The sequence below is a fragment of the Danio aesculapii genome, chromosome 1, assembly GCF_903798145.1.
Source record: "Danio aesculapii chromosome 1, fDanAes4.1, whole genome shotgun sequence".
Classification (NCBI taxonomy): Eukaryota; Metazoa; Chordata; class Actinopteri; order Cypriniformes; family Danionidae; genus Danio; species Danio aesculapii.
In genome coordinates, this window is record NC_079435.1 from 36687587 (window position 1) to 36703006 (window position 15420).

The 15420-nt window shown below is 32.9% G+C and overlaps 2 protein-coding genes across 3 annotated transcripts in view; one reads left to right on the forward strand and one right to left on the reverse strand.

Annotated features, from left to right (window-relative positions):
* The window catches only part of fhip1aa (FHF complex subunit HOOK interacting protein 1Aa), a 47736-nt gene extending 47138 nt beyond the window's left edge, over positions 1-598 (reverse strand). For both annotated transcript variants that reach the window (XM_056459625.1, XM_056459634.1), the window contains exon 1: positions 358-598. The gene's annotated coding sequence lies outside the window, so the exon portion shown is untranslated. The remainder of the gene's footprint in view (positions 1-357) is intronic.
* A 6036-nt stretch (positions 599-6634) lies between these two features.
* sh3d19 (SH3 domain containing 19) overlaps positions 6635-15420 on the forward strand; it is a 42688-nt gene continuing 33902 nt past the window's right edge. The window contains exons 1-2 of the mRNA XM_056459646.1: positions 6635-6870; positions 13924-13963. Of these exons, the coding sequence (XP_056315621.1) occupies positions 6795-6870; positions 13924-13963 (116 nt within the window). The 5' untranslated portion in view covers positions 6635-6794. The remainder of the gene's footprint in view (positions 6871-13923; positions 13964-15420) is intronic.

Below are 15420 nucleotides of genomic sequence, written 5' to 3' on the forward strand. Positions count from 1 at the left end.
CGACTAGATTTAAAGACAACATCTATTTCTTTTTTGCTAAATATCTGTTTTTCATGTCATGTCAACAAAGAAACACTGCAGGGAAGATCTTCTAAGCATATTGGCACCTTAATGTAGTTACAGAATGTAAATAACTAGAATTTAGTTGTAGCAGTCATGCTTCCAGCAAAAGTCCACGCGTGTTTTTCCAGACAACCTAGATCAACCTGTTCATGGACGAACTAGAATAAAAACAATGTACACAACTCTTCTTTTGAGCAGGAAAACAACCCCTTAGAATAGGCTAAACAATTATAAAACATACACAAACAAAAACAGCAACAACATAGATAGTAGGTTATGTGAAATAATACATACTTTGCCTTTAGTATCCAAACGCTTTTTCTCTTCGACACCTGACAAAACTTCAGTTCAGCAGCTCTGTTCCTCTGTCATAATATTCTTCGACTCGAGTTAAACCGATCATAACCCCGCGTCACTGTTTCTCTCATTACCGAGGTCCAAATGCCGTTCTCGTCGTGGGTTTGTTGATTCTGTCAGAACAGACTTTAAAGATCCAGAGATTTCTGACGACACTGCACTGCGCTCGCTCGGTCACCTGAGCGTGCATTAGAAAGGTGAGCTCGAGCACAAGCCCCGCCCACAACCTTCGTGATTTGCTGCTGCCTGTGCTCTGGCTCGTTCCTATTTGAATAATTTATTTTAGTAATATTTATTTAGTGCGGGTCTCTTCCACGCAACAAAACAAAATTGTGTCTTATGCTACTATGTTTCTCAACCAGCTTTAAAAATACAAAACAACAAGACACTAATGAAATTCAGGCTTAGTTATATTAACACAATAAACTATAGAAAATAACATGTTTACATAATTTACATGGAAATAAATATTAATGTAAAATATTAAACTGACATTTTCTTTGACTTTTTTTTATTATTTTGTGAAAACATAGAGGACTACATGGTGGATATAGAGATAACCTACATGCTTACAATAAGTTATCTTTCACTACGTAACAGAGATATCATATTTTAAATTTTTAAGTTGTCTCAAAGATTGTTTTATGTATGTATTTTTTATTTTGTGAATATTAAATTTCAGTATGTATAAAACTCTTGTTTTCAAATAAAATGTGACTGGAGAATCAGTGACTATAGCAAAAAGAAAAAAAAAGAAATAGTAATACTATTATTATAGGACACTTTTTATTACTATATCACTATTGACAAACAAAAACCAGGACAATTTATTTATTTCAGTCGAACATGGACACGCTTATTTACTCTAGCCTACAGAGCAAAATGAATAAACAAAACGTTTAAAATGTAAACTATAAGTTGCTTAATTACAATAAAAAATCCAACAAAATGGTCCTGGAAGAGGAATATATGCAACATTATTAAGTTCTCAGTGCAGGTTTAGACTTTCCTAGAAAGTAAATTCGACATTTTATTAGTTTGTATTTCCTATTTTTATTTAGCCAAATTTTTCCTTCAAACTCCTGTCCAGTTAGTGGCAGTAAAGAACCGAATACCAACACGTCCTCACAGGAATAAGAACAAGGCAGAAACGCGACTCTCTGGTGACACCTGCTGATTAAACTTAAATGGAACAAGAACATAAATACATTTAAAAATTTATAAATAATTGTAATTATCTATGGAACAAGCACTAAGCGTCTATGAATACATTTTACAAAAAAAAATGATGTTTTGGGATAGTTTTTTATAGATAGGCTATTCTTCGTTTATTGTTGAGTGCAATCTCCCACACATATGGCACCACATGTATTTTTAAAAGTTTACAATTGGCTAAATAGCCTAATAGGACTATTATGTCTGAATGTAATAAACAAACCCTTAAATACTATTAAATATGAAGTGTCTGTAAAAATTTGTGCTCATTTAGTGATTAGAGGTTGTTTTATATGCATGACTTCACTTATTAGGACAGGTAATCTCAACCTCTTTTTGTTGCATGTTTTATTCATATACACGATCCACAATCAATTAAGTAAAAAACAAAACATGATATGTTTTGATGATTTAAAAGGGTTATTTTTTTCACACAAATAACTACAATATCAATAAATAAAATAGAATTAGTGTATAAGAAGACCATTTCAATGTGATAATGTCATTGGTCTCTGAACATTTCCTGTTTGTTGTTAAACTATTTATTAACTGCAACAATAGATAACTCAATCAAAACTTGACACTAAAACAGCTGTAATAACATTATTTTTCAATATGTGGACATTTTTGGATTCTCTTAAGCTATGGAAATTAAAAATGTAAGACAGGAAATACAATAGGACCATTGTTATTTTTTTACATCCCTCAAAGGGGTCTATAAATTTATGAACATGACACACTATGCAATTAAATTACCTTTGAATACCCCTCCGAAATATACACTTTTCAAAGTTGGACAAGCTGCCGTTAAATTACAATCCTTAGGAGAAGCAAAATACAAGATGCAACAAAAATAAGCCAAAAGAATTAAGGTCTATTGATGTAATTAAAGAAAGAGGAATGGAATAGGTGTTTGCAATAGGGGAGACCGGATAGTTGTAACATGGGCCATGTAACACTTCTAATACAATCAGGGACTAGTAAACCAGCTGATTCACTTCACACATGCTCAGATTAGTCCTCATTTCATATATGGAAAAAGTAGAGGCCTGTGGCAAACACAATAGTTGTTAGAGGGAAAAAAACTATATTTGAGCTAAGAATGTAATATTTTTACTTTATTTTTAATTATTTTGGGGATAGCAATGCCTCATTTGTAGTTAAATCCATCAAAGTTAAATTATGTCAATTTGTGTCTGTGTAGATATTTTTAACACATGTTGTTGATGATAATGTTTTAGCTGTTAGCTGTGAGGTAGAAATCATAATCTAATCCCAGGATGTGTAACAACTAACCCAGACTGTGGTGTGAATTGTAACATTTTACTCCTTCTGTTTGAAACTAAACTGTGGATTTTGTATTTGTGATGCAAAGATAACAATTATGCAATTTAATAGCAGACATATGTAACTAGTTTCAATCAAATTTTGAACACACTGGCTTAAAAGATCTCAAAGATATAGTGGGAAATGTATAAAAGGTTCCCCAGTCTCCTCTACGTCTAAAGCACAGGTGTCAAATCCAGTTCCTGGAGGGCCGCAGCTCTGCACAGTTTAGTTCCAACCCTGCTTCAACACACTAATGCCGCAATCACACTAGAGTTTGAGCATGCAAAATTCTGTCATACGGTGCTGCGAAAAGGAGCAGAATTAAACAAGATGATTAGACATTGAAAAAGCGAGCGATTGGTCCATGTTTTAAATTTCTGTCCATGTTTTGATCCTCACTTGGTCTCACACAAACATGTGATGCGATTTCGCTGGTCAATGTTCCTCAAGCTTGAACTTTTCATCGCAGCGAACTGAGAAACTTTTCGCACAAGCTTGCATTTCAGGTCGGACGCATTTGCATGCGTTTGAATGGAAGTCTTTGGGGAGAAAAGTGCAGTGTGACCACAGCTTACCTGTAGGCTTCAATCAATACTGAAGGAGTCTATCAGTTTGTGTTTAAGAGGTGTGTTTAACAGAGCTGCGGCTCTCTAGAAACTGGATTTGATGTCTGTGGTCTAGAGAGAGAGAGAGAGAGAGAGAGTGGATGATAATATTTTCAAATGGTTTCCCTCAGATAATACCTGTTACACAACCAGTTGATTTGTAGACTGGCTCAGAAATCTGGTGGTTCAAGTTTGATTGCGTTAACTTATGCTTCCGACAACCTTACAAGATAACTGGATTGTTGAGTGTGACTGCCTTGAGCTCCTTTACTTTTGTGGTACTTTCAAACTCGCTTAAATAGAAAATGATCAGTTTTATCATAATGATCTTCTTTAGTCTGTAATATTCATTGTACTGAATATGCACAATCAACAAGCACAGTAAAATGAATAAAAAAACAACAACTTCTCAACAAGAGGCCCCCAGTGAAATCAATCGCTGTGCACTGCCAGAATGATCACTTTCCCTATTACAGGTCAGTTATAAAAAAACCAGTTGAACCGGTTTTTGTGAAAAGTGTTGTTTTTGTTCTCCTTTTTTTGCTAAAAATAGACATGAACAGCATCAGAAGAGAAAAGCTGTTTTTGAAGACAGTGAATACATTGAAGTTTTTGTTTTATCTTTTTCATTTGCTGAGACAATGATCGGATTTGAACCAACTCATTTTCGGATTCTGAATCAATATGAATGTGCATGTGGACTAATTCTGTAAGATATAAGAGAGTATTTTAGTTTCACAAATGAGTTTTTCCTCCTTCTAGTCGTCTTTAAATACTTGCTGATCAAATTCAGTATAATTCTTCTATTAACATGGAATTTCAGTAACAAAATAAGACCTAGCCTGTAGCAAATATTGTGGACAGCTCTTTTAAAGGCATAAATAATTCAAAAGTCATGCAGTAATTGCTTCAAATGATATTCGATATATCAAATAATTTGATTATAACATTTTGTTTGATATAGTCTGCACTGGACATTACAGTCAGTCCATCATTTATTTATTTTTTCAGATGCTTTGCATAGGCCTGGCCATAACCATTTTGTTGTCCTAGGCAAGATTTCAGGTGGCGCCCCATCACATCGCAGTCACTTACACTGCTAGTGTACATATACTCATAAAAAACTTAATAGGTTTGTCTTGGATATTCTTTTATTTAAATAAAGCAATTGCATATTCAAAATTCTCAGAAAGCAGGATTTGCAACGGTGGGACTGAGAAACCTTAGCAGCGCATCTGAAGACAGAAGATGAGTATGTGACACCAATCTAGCAATAAACACGTGATTTCAAGAATAAAATACAATTTAATTATATAAATGAAAAACTTAGAGATACATGCATGATGTAGACTATACTGTATAATATACAATGCACTTTTTCTGATATATAAATTATATTAGTCATTCATATATTAGTAACAATTTAAATTTTATTGTCATTACAGTGAAATCCTAATTAGCAGAATGCAAAGAATAAGTAAACTTTATTACAATATATCACGTGGGTATGCTGTTATGCTCTAACATTAAAGATGTGCACTTGAACACTGATGTAAAGTTTAACATGATAAACAGGCAGGTTTCTTGAAGTTGTTGCCACAGGTCTTCTGGATTTAATCTGTCTCAATTATTTCTGTTTCTTCATGCCTTTCTTGGTGGACTGCTTGATGGTGCAAATCAGATCACATCTTTGTGCTGAGCATTGGCTGCTATCAGCAAACAAACATCTCACTCGATTATTAAAATGAATAGGATTTATTTTAAATGTAAACTGCTATTTACGTCTGACTAACTTCAGTTCAATTTATGTTTATTTTACAATATAGATTGTGTCAAAGCAGCTTAACATAGAAGTTCTAAACTCCTACTTTGCTAGTAACTATTGCAAAAGATAAAACAACTGACTTAATATCTGAATTTGTTAATGAAAAATCTAGTGGCCTAGAATTAGACTTTGCACAGTATTGTACGTATTGCATAAGATGTAACTGCTGCTTTTAACCTCATGCTGAGTCACTGAGACCCATAGTGGCTACGGTGCCATTAAAGAATTAGCTCATCAAAAATGAAAATTATGTTATTAATTACTCACCCTCAAAACATTCCAATCCCCTGAGACATTTGTTCATCTTCAGAAAACAAAATAATTATTTTAGGCTATTTTGGATGAAATCTGAGAGACCCTACATATATGTCTATAGACAACAATGGTCAAGTGACGTTCAAAGTCCAGAATATTAAAAACATTGTCAAAACATTTTTACTGACTTTTTACAGCCCTTACAAAGCTTGTGCAAAACAAACGGTAATTTGTTTTTTTTTTTTGTAACAAATGCAGTTAGTTACAAAAAGTAAATAAACAATAAACGCCCATCCCAAAACGCAGAACACTTTGACCTTACATACATTTTACAGCATTGTGAATATGAATGACATATCAAGAACGGTATTTATTATTTTAACGCAAATTCTAGCCAAATCAATGACCTATAATATAATGTAAATTCTGTTGTTTTATAATGAATAGATGTTTAATATTCTAATTCAGTTAAACAAAAAGACAGTTTTGAGACCATGCAGTTGTTCAGAATCAGAATATTATACATACATGGTATATTCATTTAAAAACTAATAAAACATAAATTACAGAAACAGAGAATTGTTGAAATCATGAAATGGATATTTTGAATGCAACATTTTATATTATTGGGGTTGACACTAAAATCAAAAAAATATATAATAATTAACTTAAATTGTTTGCATAAATAATATGGCTAATAAAAATAAATTTTTGTTGTTGTTTATTTCATTACTTTATTTATTACTTACTCATTCATCTTCAGGTTAGATTGGCTAAAATTAGAAAATAATACTCTTTTGAGGACTCAATTATTGTTTAATTGCACTTCTGAAACGCTAAGAATAACTTTTTAAAACTTCATTATATGTTTCTTTATTTCTTTGAGTAGCCCAATGTTTCACAGAAATGTTGTGGTTTAAAATCAATGTAGTCTACTCCGCCCTCTGCTGAGCAGTAAGAGACGCGCTTGCACAGATCTCTCTCTTCAGTTGTCGTTCATCAGTCTCTGTTAACACTAACAGTCTTCGTGACTTTTTGCTGAAACAAAACACACGGCCAGAGTTTGTTTCAAGACCTTTCAAATAGCTTTTTTTCCGCAAGTTAAAAAGTCTAAATATTATTAGAAAGACGTGCGGTTATACCTCATGGCTGAAGCCCGGTGTGGTGGTGGAAGTGATGATTTTTCAGATGTTTCTGTTACGAGGAGAAGAGATTCAACAGGTAGGACAATTGTCATTGTTGCAATTACTAAGGAAAAGTTCAAACGTTTCTTGTGTAGGGCACGGTAACGGATTGTATTTCATCAGACTATTGTTGGGTGTAGTTACTGTAATTAACTAACTTGACCGCTAAAAGTTAAATAAAGAGATAACTGGGATAATTTTATGCAATTTAACCACAGTGTAATGTACTCGCCTCAGTTATCCTACTTCAAATAAATTCTGCACTTCTCTGTAAATCAATCCAGGGAAACTAATAATTGATTTATTTTTGTTATTCAAATATATTTTTCAGAATGATATCATTTTTTTCAACTAAAGAATGTTACAGCTGTCAAGAGAACGTTACATGGTTGACATTAAAGAGTCAAGAAATTATTGACATTGAAAAAAAAAAAAAAAAAAAAAATATATATATATATATATATATATATATATATATATATATATATATATATATATATATATATATATAAAACTTTCCTTTATTTGCAAACTAAATTACATAACAAATGTTATCTTTTATTCAAATGCTTAAAATTTGTATAAAGCTAAAGACCATGTTGTGACTCAAATCCAAAGACTTGAGAGGTTAATTTCTATTATCTGTAGAGATTCCTAGAAATTCTTAGTATTGATGAGTCAAGTAATTAAATTCTTTATTGAGTAATTAAGCTACTTTTCAGACATAGAAATTAGAAGTACAATTTTAATGATGCAGTTAGAAATTAATTACTTTTTAAAGGAAAAAAGCCTTTTTTGACTTTCTGGAGTGCAATTATTATGCATCATTTTTAAATAGTACAAAAATGAGACCTGATCGCTTCATTTTTAACAAAAAAAAATTTATACAGTGATTTTGCAAGTTACTGTGTGTAGTATCACAAACTTCAAAAACATTATGACAGTAATCTGCATCTATTATCCTTCATCCTCATATAAGCCTATGATAAACAATAAATACAGACACATGGGTTCCTGCATGTGTGAAATGAAAATTAAGTTTAAAACATAACTTAAAACCATTTTTATCTGATGTTGCAGACCCAAAGGAAAATACAATCACCAAGATAATGATGTTGCTTCCAAGAATAGGTAGAAACCTGTCAAAGAAAGTAGTAAATAATGGCTTGATGCATCAGTAATCATTTATCAGTATCTCAAGATTCAGCGAGTTAACAAAAAGTCAGTTTTAATATTGAATGTTTTAATATATTTTATAAACATTTAACACTTGTGATTGGTTAAACAACATTATCAAACTGTAAAAAGTGAATTAGAGTGTAAAGTTCCTCTTGCTCCCTCAGCATTGGTCTGTAGTTGTATGGCTGAGTAAGCTGTGAGTGGGAGAAAAAAAACAGCAGTTATAGCTTTTCTCTATTGACACTGAACAGGTGACATGACTCTGACTGAGGAAACATGAGGCAGCAGTTGTGCTTGTCGCAGCCTGTCTGAAAGTATAGCACCTGTGCAGCGTCATGTGTGTGTCTGGACAGTCAGCATACTCACCATTTTAAACTTTCTCTCATATGTCTGCAGCCTTGTAAAGTGGGCTTAGTTTTAATGTTTGGTCATAGAGGAAAGTAGGTTTCAGTGGGTATTGATGTGTACATGTACCCAAAACCCTTTTCACCTACTCATATCCTCATATACTTTACTCATGAAGTCATGAAGAAATGCTCCAGTTTCAACATGTTAGCTGAATAAACTGTTCGACCAGGAAAGTCCCGTGTTCATAAACATGTTCAGACTTAACAATATTTTATTACTCAATTTTAGTTCTTGTTTCAAGAGTGCTGATAAACGCATTGCTTCAGGCAGACTGTCAGTCTTGATGTTAGTGATGGGGATTTTTAATTTAACCTATCTCAATGTTACATTATTAGATACAATCAGAGTGAATTTTTGATCAATTCCTACAACTTATTCAAGTAATTAATTGAACAGTGATTCATTTAGATGTGAACCCACGGTCTTTAAAGCATACAAAAATGAGCTTCCACTTTACCTTGTAAATGAGTGGCTTTTATTTGCAGAGGTGGCTGCCTTGTCAGTGGAATTGTACAATTATAGAACTAAAATCCCTGCTTTTGCCTGCTGGCTTCTCTCCAGGTTTTATATACTGTAGCAGCATAAAATATTCTTTCTATTACATTTATATGTTTAATATGCACTACCATTCAAAGGTTTGGGGTCAGTTTTTTATTTTCACTTATTTACTGAATTTTTAATGAAATAAATGCAGCTTTGGTGAGCAGGAGAAGCTTATTTTAAAACATTTACAAAACCTACTGACCCCAAACTTTTGACCAGTAGTTTATATAAATATTTTTGCTGTTCAAATAACATGACATTTAACACATTAGAAATATAATAAACTTATAAAAGAGATGTAAACTTATGAATACACTACACATCTTTCTATACAAAAGTAATTCAGTGTTATTGTTCTGAACTGAAGGTATATTGTTAATCAAACAATGAAAATCCCTTCCCCCTCACTTCAAATCACTATCTAGGGCTGTGTTATATTGAAGAAAAATGCCATATACGATAGCATGCTAAATAATGCCATATTTTATATTTTATATATTTATAAAACATATAATAAATATATACATTTTACTACAGTTATCTATCGTTCATAAATACAACAAAAGCAATATTATAAAATATTATTACAATTTAAAGTATATTGCTTTTCAATTTAACATTTTATGAGTGCAATTTATTCCTGTCACGCCAAATCTTTCTTAACAGTCATTATTCTAATTTCCAGTGTCACACCTTTATTCTAATATGCTGATTTATTTTATTATTCTAATATTACCTTTTAAAATAGCTTCCATTGTGCACTTTTTATTCTGAAAGCAGTTACTTGAAATAGATAGCATTGGTTAAAGAAACATCACTACAACTTCTAAAAGTAAAAAACCATGTTTTACTATTGTATAAAACAAATAACTGACAAGAATTTTAACTATGATAAAGCAGTGAATAAGCCGAAGGACAGTGAGTGTTTGTTGTCATCATGTGACTGCATTGTCTGATGTGATGAAATCTCTTTTAGAGGGTGTGCGAATGACAGGCACAATGAGAAAAAAAGAGTTTTAAATAGCTAATTTATTGCAAACCACTGCTGTATGCACATACAGTATATTGCACAGCATTATCTATCTAAGGGTCACTTCTATGGGACTGAAGGATAACTTTACACACGATTAAAGCGGGAGTGGATCAATCAATGACATGTGTCTATGCATGCATTCTGCTGGGTGTGACCAGTGACATATGTTTATCAACGCAGCTAAAAGTTAAGATGATCTGTTTGGCACAGTCTGGAAGACTGATTTCAGGTCAATGTGAAAAGGTTTTGTCTTAATACAATGAGTGATAGTGTTGGCCTGCACAGACAGGCTTTACACACAGAGACACTTTGTCAGCACAAATGAATCCCATAGCCTGTTCATAATGCCTTCTAACTCATTTAAACACAGGTCTGTATCCACACAAATCACCTTTTTAGCTGAGAACTGAACTCTTTGATGGTAGAAATTTCAGAATTTGAACTCTTTTTTTCCCCTTTACAATCTCTAGTTTTCTCACTTTTTCTTCCCTTAAAGGCTCTTTATTACATGATTGCATACAATACATTTTTTCTCTTTAAGTATGTTTGATAAAACAGTCCAAGATTGAACCATCTGTATGGCTGTGCAATACTGTACCCATAACTAGCAGTTACATGCAGCTAGTAGTTGGCTAAACATAAACACTCATATTTAGCTAGCTGCTAGCAGTGGTGGAAAGAGTACTGAAAAAGCATACTTAAGTAAAAGTAGCATTACTTGCCTAAAAATGTAGTGTGAGTAGAGTAGAAGTACCGGTTTTAAATATTACTCAAAGTATGAGTAAAAAGTAGCTGTTTTAAAAGTACTCATGAGTAGTGAGTATTATGCTGTTAAAAGCTGATGCATTTACATGTAATTTGTGGATGTAAGTAATTGAGTAAGTAATATTCTGTTGTGCATTTAGCTATTGTCCAGCAGGCACACTACATCATATGATGTTAATATTAGGTTAGAGTTAGGTTGTGATGTCAGGTGACTAAAATTCAATGTCTAGCAAGTGTCTAAGAACAACGTTATTTTGATGCCCAATAACGCCTTTAAATGAAGTTGATATTTGGTCAATTTTAGGTTGTTAGAAAGTGACCAAAATCCAATGTCGAGCCAACATCTTAAACCAACATCCTATTTATGTCAAATACTGACATTTATTCATCAGTTATGGCAACCAAAATCCATTGTCTGATAAATGTCAATAGTGGTAACTTCGACACAACATCAAGCTGTAACATCAATAGACGTTGATATTTGTTTGATTTTAGGTTGGGCGTTGGATATTGACGTCTGCCTGACGTTGAGTTCTGATGTCAACTCAATTTTCATTTCCAAACAAAATGCAGCATCCCCATGACCTTAGGATACAATATCAATCTGATGGCACGTTGAGGTCTTGCACCTGCTGGGTATTTAAGGCCATGCGGTCATCATACAGTAAATATCCAACATCTTCCCATCAGTGACATGCATCTAAACAATCTCTGGGTTAATGCGTATAAAGATTTTGAACATCTTCATGGACACTTTTAATGCTTCCAAACAGTTTCCTGCAATTTAAAGCACACATGTCTTGAAGTAGTTCATTATGAATTACCTTCTATGTGCGATTTGATTGGACAGGAATCACAGGACTGATTTTTTAATCCCCATAGACAAAAAAATAAGTAGTGACTGCAGGTTGACGGAAAGCAGTGGAGTAAAAGTACCAATACTGCATTAAAAATGGAAAAGTACTCAAGGAAAAGTAAAAGTACACATTTTAAAACTACTTTGTAAATTACAATTTCTGAGAAAAACTACTCAATTACAGTAATTTGAGTATTTGTAATTAGTTACTTTACACTACTGGCTGCTAGCTTATCAGGCAGTACTAGGTTTCCTCCAGCACACAACTTGCCAAACAGCTACTAGACAAAGGTTAACAAGCCAAACCCAAGGGTATAAATGCACATGCTAACGGGCTAATAAGTAGGAGGAGTTAATGAATTGCTAAGGCAACTAACAGGCAGGTTGTTGTGGTACAATGAGTGCCTATGGCAACTAATAGGCTAAGTGTTACATTGAAGACGCACAAGGAACACAGCAAGGAGGACTAAATACAGGGAGCAAAGGTAAAAAAAAAAATACAACAGAAATCTACAAAATATAGATTTAAGACTATACCACATTGCAAACTTTTAGTGCTGCAGTGTGTTATGGTTATTTTACCTCCATATGTTTATCCAATTTTGTTAACATGCTTTACTTGCCTTTTGTTTTGAGCTTTAATGCATGCAGGCATAATCTTATTATGGTGCAAACAAAAATTAAATTGTCATGTGACACTTTGCACTAACCATGTGACTCTAGACATGTTATTTGTAAATAAAAACTTTCCATTTATGCAGGAAATGCATCTAAAAATCAGTTAGTGGCTTTGAGTTTTATCAATGAAAACATTAATGGTCACTATTGTAATACATGGAATTTAATGTAGTTATTGATCTGTAAACAATTATTAAAATTGTAAATCGAAAGATATTATAAATACAATAGATAGATAGCTGTAGTTTTTCCGTAAAGGATGTCTATTTCAGTTGTTTCACTTAAGGCCGATATAATATAACTGGTATTTAAATTGAATATGTCATTTATATTTGCTTGTTGCATTGTGCATTAGTATCACCAATCAATCTCAATCAAACATGTGCTCATATCAAGCTACTTTTGGTTAATGTGAGAAATTCCATTGGAAAACTCTGTTTCTTTCGACTGATCTGAGATTTTTTAATCTTCATCTGATATCAGGACTCTTAAAAGTGAAAGCTGGTCCTAGATCAGCACAAAACCACACAAACCCTTCCTGGAGCATTTGATAAAGGAAACTATGATAAAGGTGATAAATTCTTACATCAGGATGCAGTTCTGAAGACTGCTGACACAATTAAGGTCTTAAGCGAACTATATTATTCTGTACAGGTAAGCTATTACTGTACAATGAGGATCAACAAAACATAATGCAAGTCATAGTAATAGTGTGCTTTCCTAATGTTTTGGTTCACTATTGATAAAAGAAAAATTCTTCCTGATTGGCTGCATTCCTGCATGACACGCTGGCTGTGTCAACATACCTAATGAAAAAAAAAGATGTCACTTTAAGCGTGACTTGTGCTATACCTCTCTCACTTATTTGAATGAGAATGATAGAAACAACTCGCATACAGTTGTCGGCAATACACAGGTAGGACTATAAATTTCAGATTACATCTTTGCAAATGAATGTCAGGCTATTTAAATTTTTATACTTAACTTGCAAATAATACAGTGATTAAGTAATGTAATTTAACAAACTGGTGAGGCTTTTTCACTGGCTTTAACACACACAGTGAGAGCAGAAACTGGAGCCAATAGGTGTGTTTGGGGACAGTGATTCAACAGTTGATAACTGCGACAAAGATACACAAAGACCCCATTGCCAAAGCGCTTATTACATTTTATGAGTTCACCTTCATTACCTGGGCAAAGTTAAACATTCTCTATTAATGCTTAACGCTGTTGGGAGAAACAAGTTGTGTAGTGAAACATGCTGGTGTTGTTATTGTAGTGTTTGAAGTTTCATACACTTTAAGATGTTAAAGTTAAATAAAATACTCAAAATGTCTTCAGAAGTGAAAATGAAGACATAAATGACCAAATGTATGCAGGAACCTGTTGTGTGAGCTTTTTGACTGGAGCTATGTGAATGCTGAGTGTAGTTTCAGGAAAAACTGTGTTGTTGTACAATAGCCTGCAGTTCTCTCAGCTCTTTAGAACTGGTTTATCAGGAATCTACTACACAGTTTAACCAGCAAAACAGACATTGCCACTAGAGTCAGCTGTGCCTAAGAATTCAGTCACTTTAATGTAGACTGAGTTAAAATAGCTTACACTATATACTTTTTTGTGTTTTACAGACCGCTCAGAAAGAAGTAAACCAGAGCGCTTGCATATAAGGTAAGATCTCTGCTACTGTAAATATGGAAGCCATTTTCACACCCTCTAAGATCTTCGAATGAGATGTAAACATAAACAAGACTCTTATATTATCCACAGATAGAATTCAGTTGCTGAGCCTATCATAGTTGTGTATTTTGAATTTGAACATTGTGTTTAAATTATATGCGCTGATATAGACAAAGAAATAGAGAAAGTATTTAAGAGTTGTTGCTGTTACAAAGAAACGCTGATTCAGCATATTTAAAATCTGGTCTAGTTTGGTGCTACACTGAATTCTCCTCATCAGTGTTAGGTGTGGGAAATTTTGGGCACCTTACGATTCTATTAAAATACGATTCACAGAGTTGTTATGCGATTCTTAAACGATTAACAAAGCATCTTTTGTTTTGTTTCATAAGTATCAAAGCAAGTATTTGTAATGACCCCTAATGCGCTAATGGTCTACAGTAAACTAATTCAATGATATATGCTAAGCATATAAAATGTTAAAAGTGCTCCCACCAGACTCGGAGATCGGCTGAATAGATTTAAAAATGGTAAAATAGGTGGTTAACTGTTTTACTCTAAGGGACTTGTAAAATAAGTCCAAGTAATACATTTTCAAAAAAAAAGTGGAGTGTTCCTTTGTAAGACAAAAAGTGTAAAAAAAATCTTACCAAAACATGGGAACGAGTGGACTTATTTGAATAATATTTTGAATATGTAACTAGTTCAAAGCTAGATATTATTCACAAATACATAAAGAGTCTAAGACTTATGACTTCAAATAAAACCACAGCATAGGTTTGTAATGAGTGGAGACGAAAGAACAGATAAAACTGAGGTTAATTAAGGAACATGGCAAATTACATATTATAAATAGCATAGCCTTTGTTGACCAATGTTTTTTATGAAAATACAACAGGACAAAACTCCAAAATAATTTCAGATATTGTATTTTCTTACAAATTCAATACAATCTTTTTTTATTACTTTATTAATGCTGTCACATTAATTATCAAAAACCAGTCCAAAGATGCAACATTTGACCCATTTAAATATAAGATCCTAAAAAGTGTCATAAAAGTCATTAGTTTAACATGTTCTAATGATGCTCAAGAATAAACAGCCATCACAAGAACATGTTTACATTGTTCTGAAACAGAATGGATGGTTTTTCCTTTTTTTATTTTCATCAAAAAACACAAATCATTTATTGTATTTTGTAACTTTCTGTGGTGGAAATGACATTTTGAACATTTTTTAAATAAATTGGCTTTCTTCTGCTTTGTTCTGTTTAAATCATCTAACATTTCAGATACACTCACTGGCCACTTTATTAGGTATACCGGTTCAACTGCTCGTTAAACCAAATTTCTAATCAGCCAATCACATGTCAGCAACTCAATGCATTTACAGGCTGCAGACGGGCTGGTCTGAGTACTGTATTTCAGAAACTGCTGATCTACTGGTTT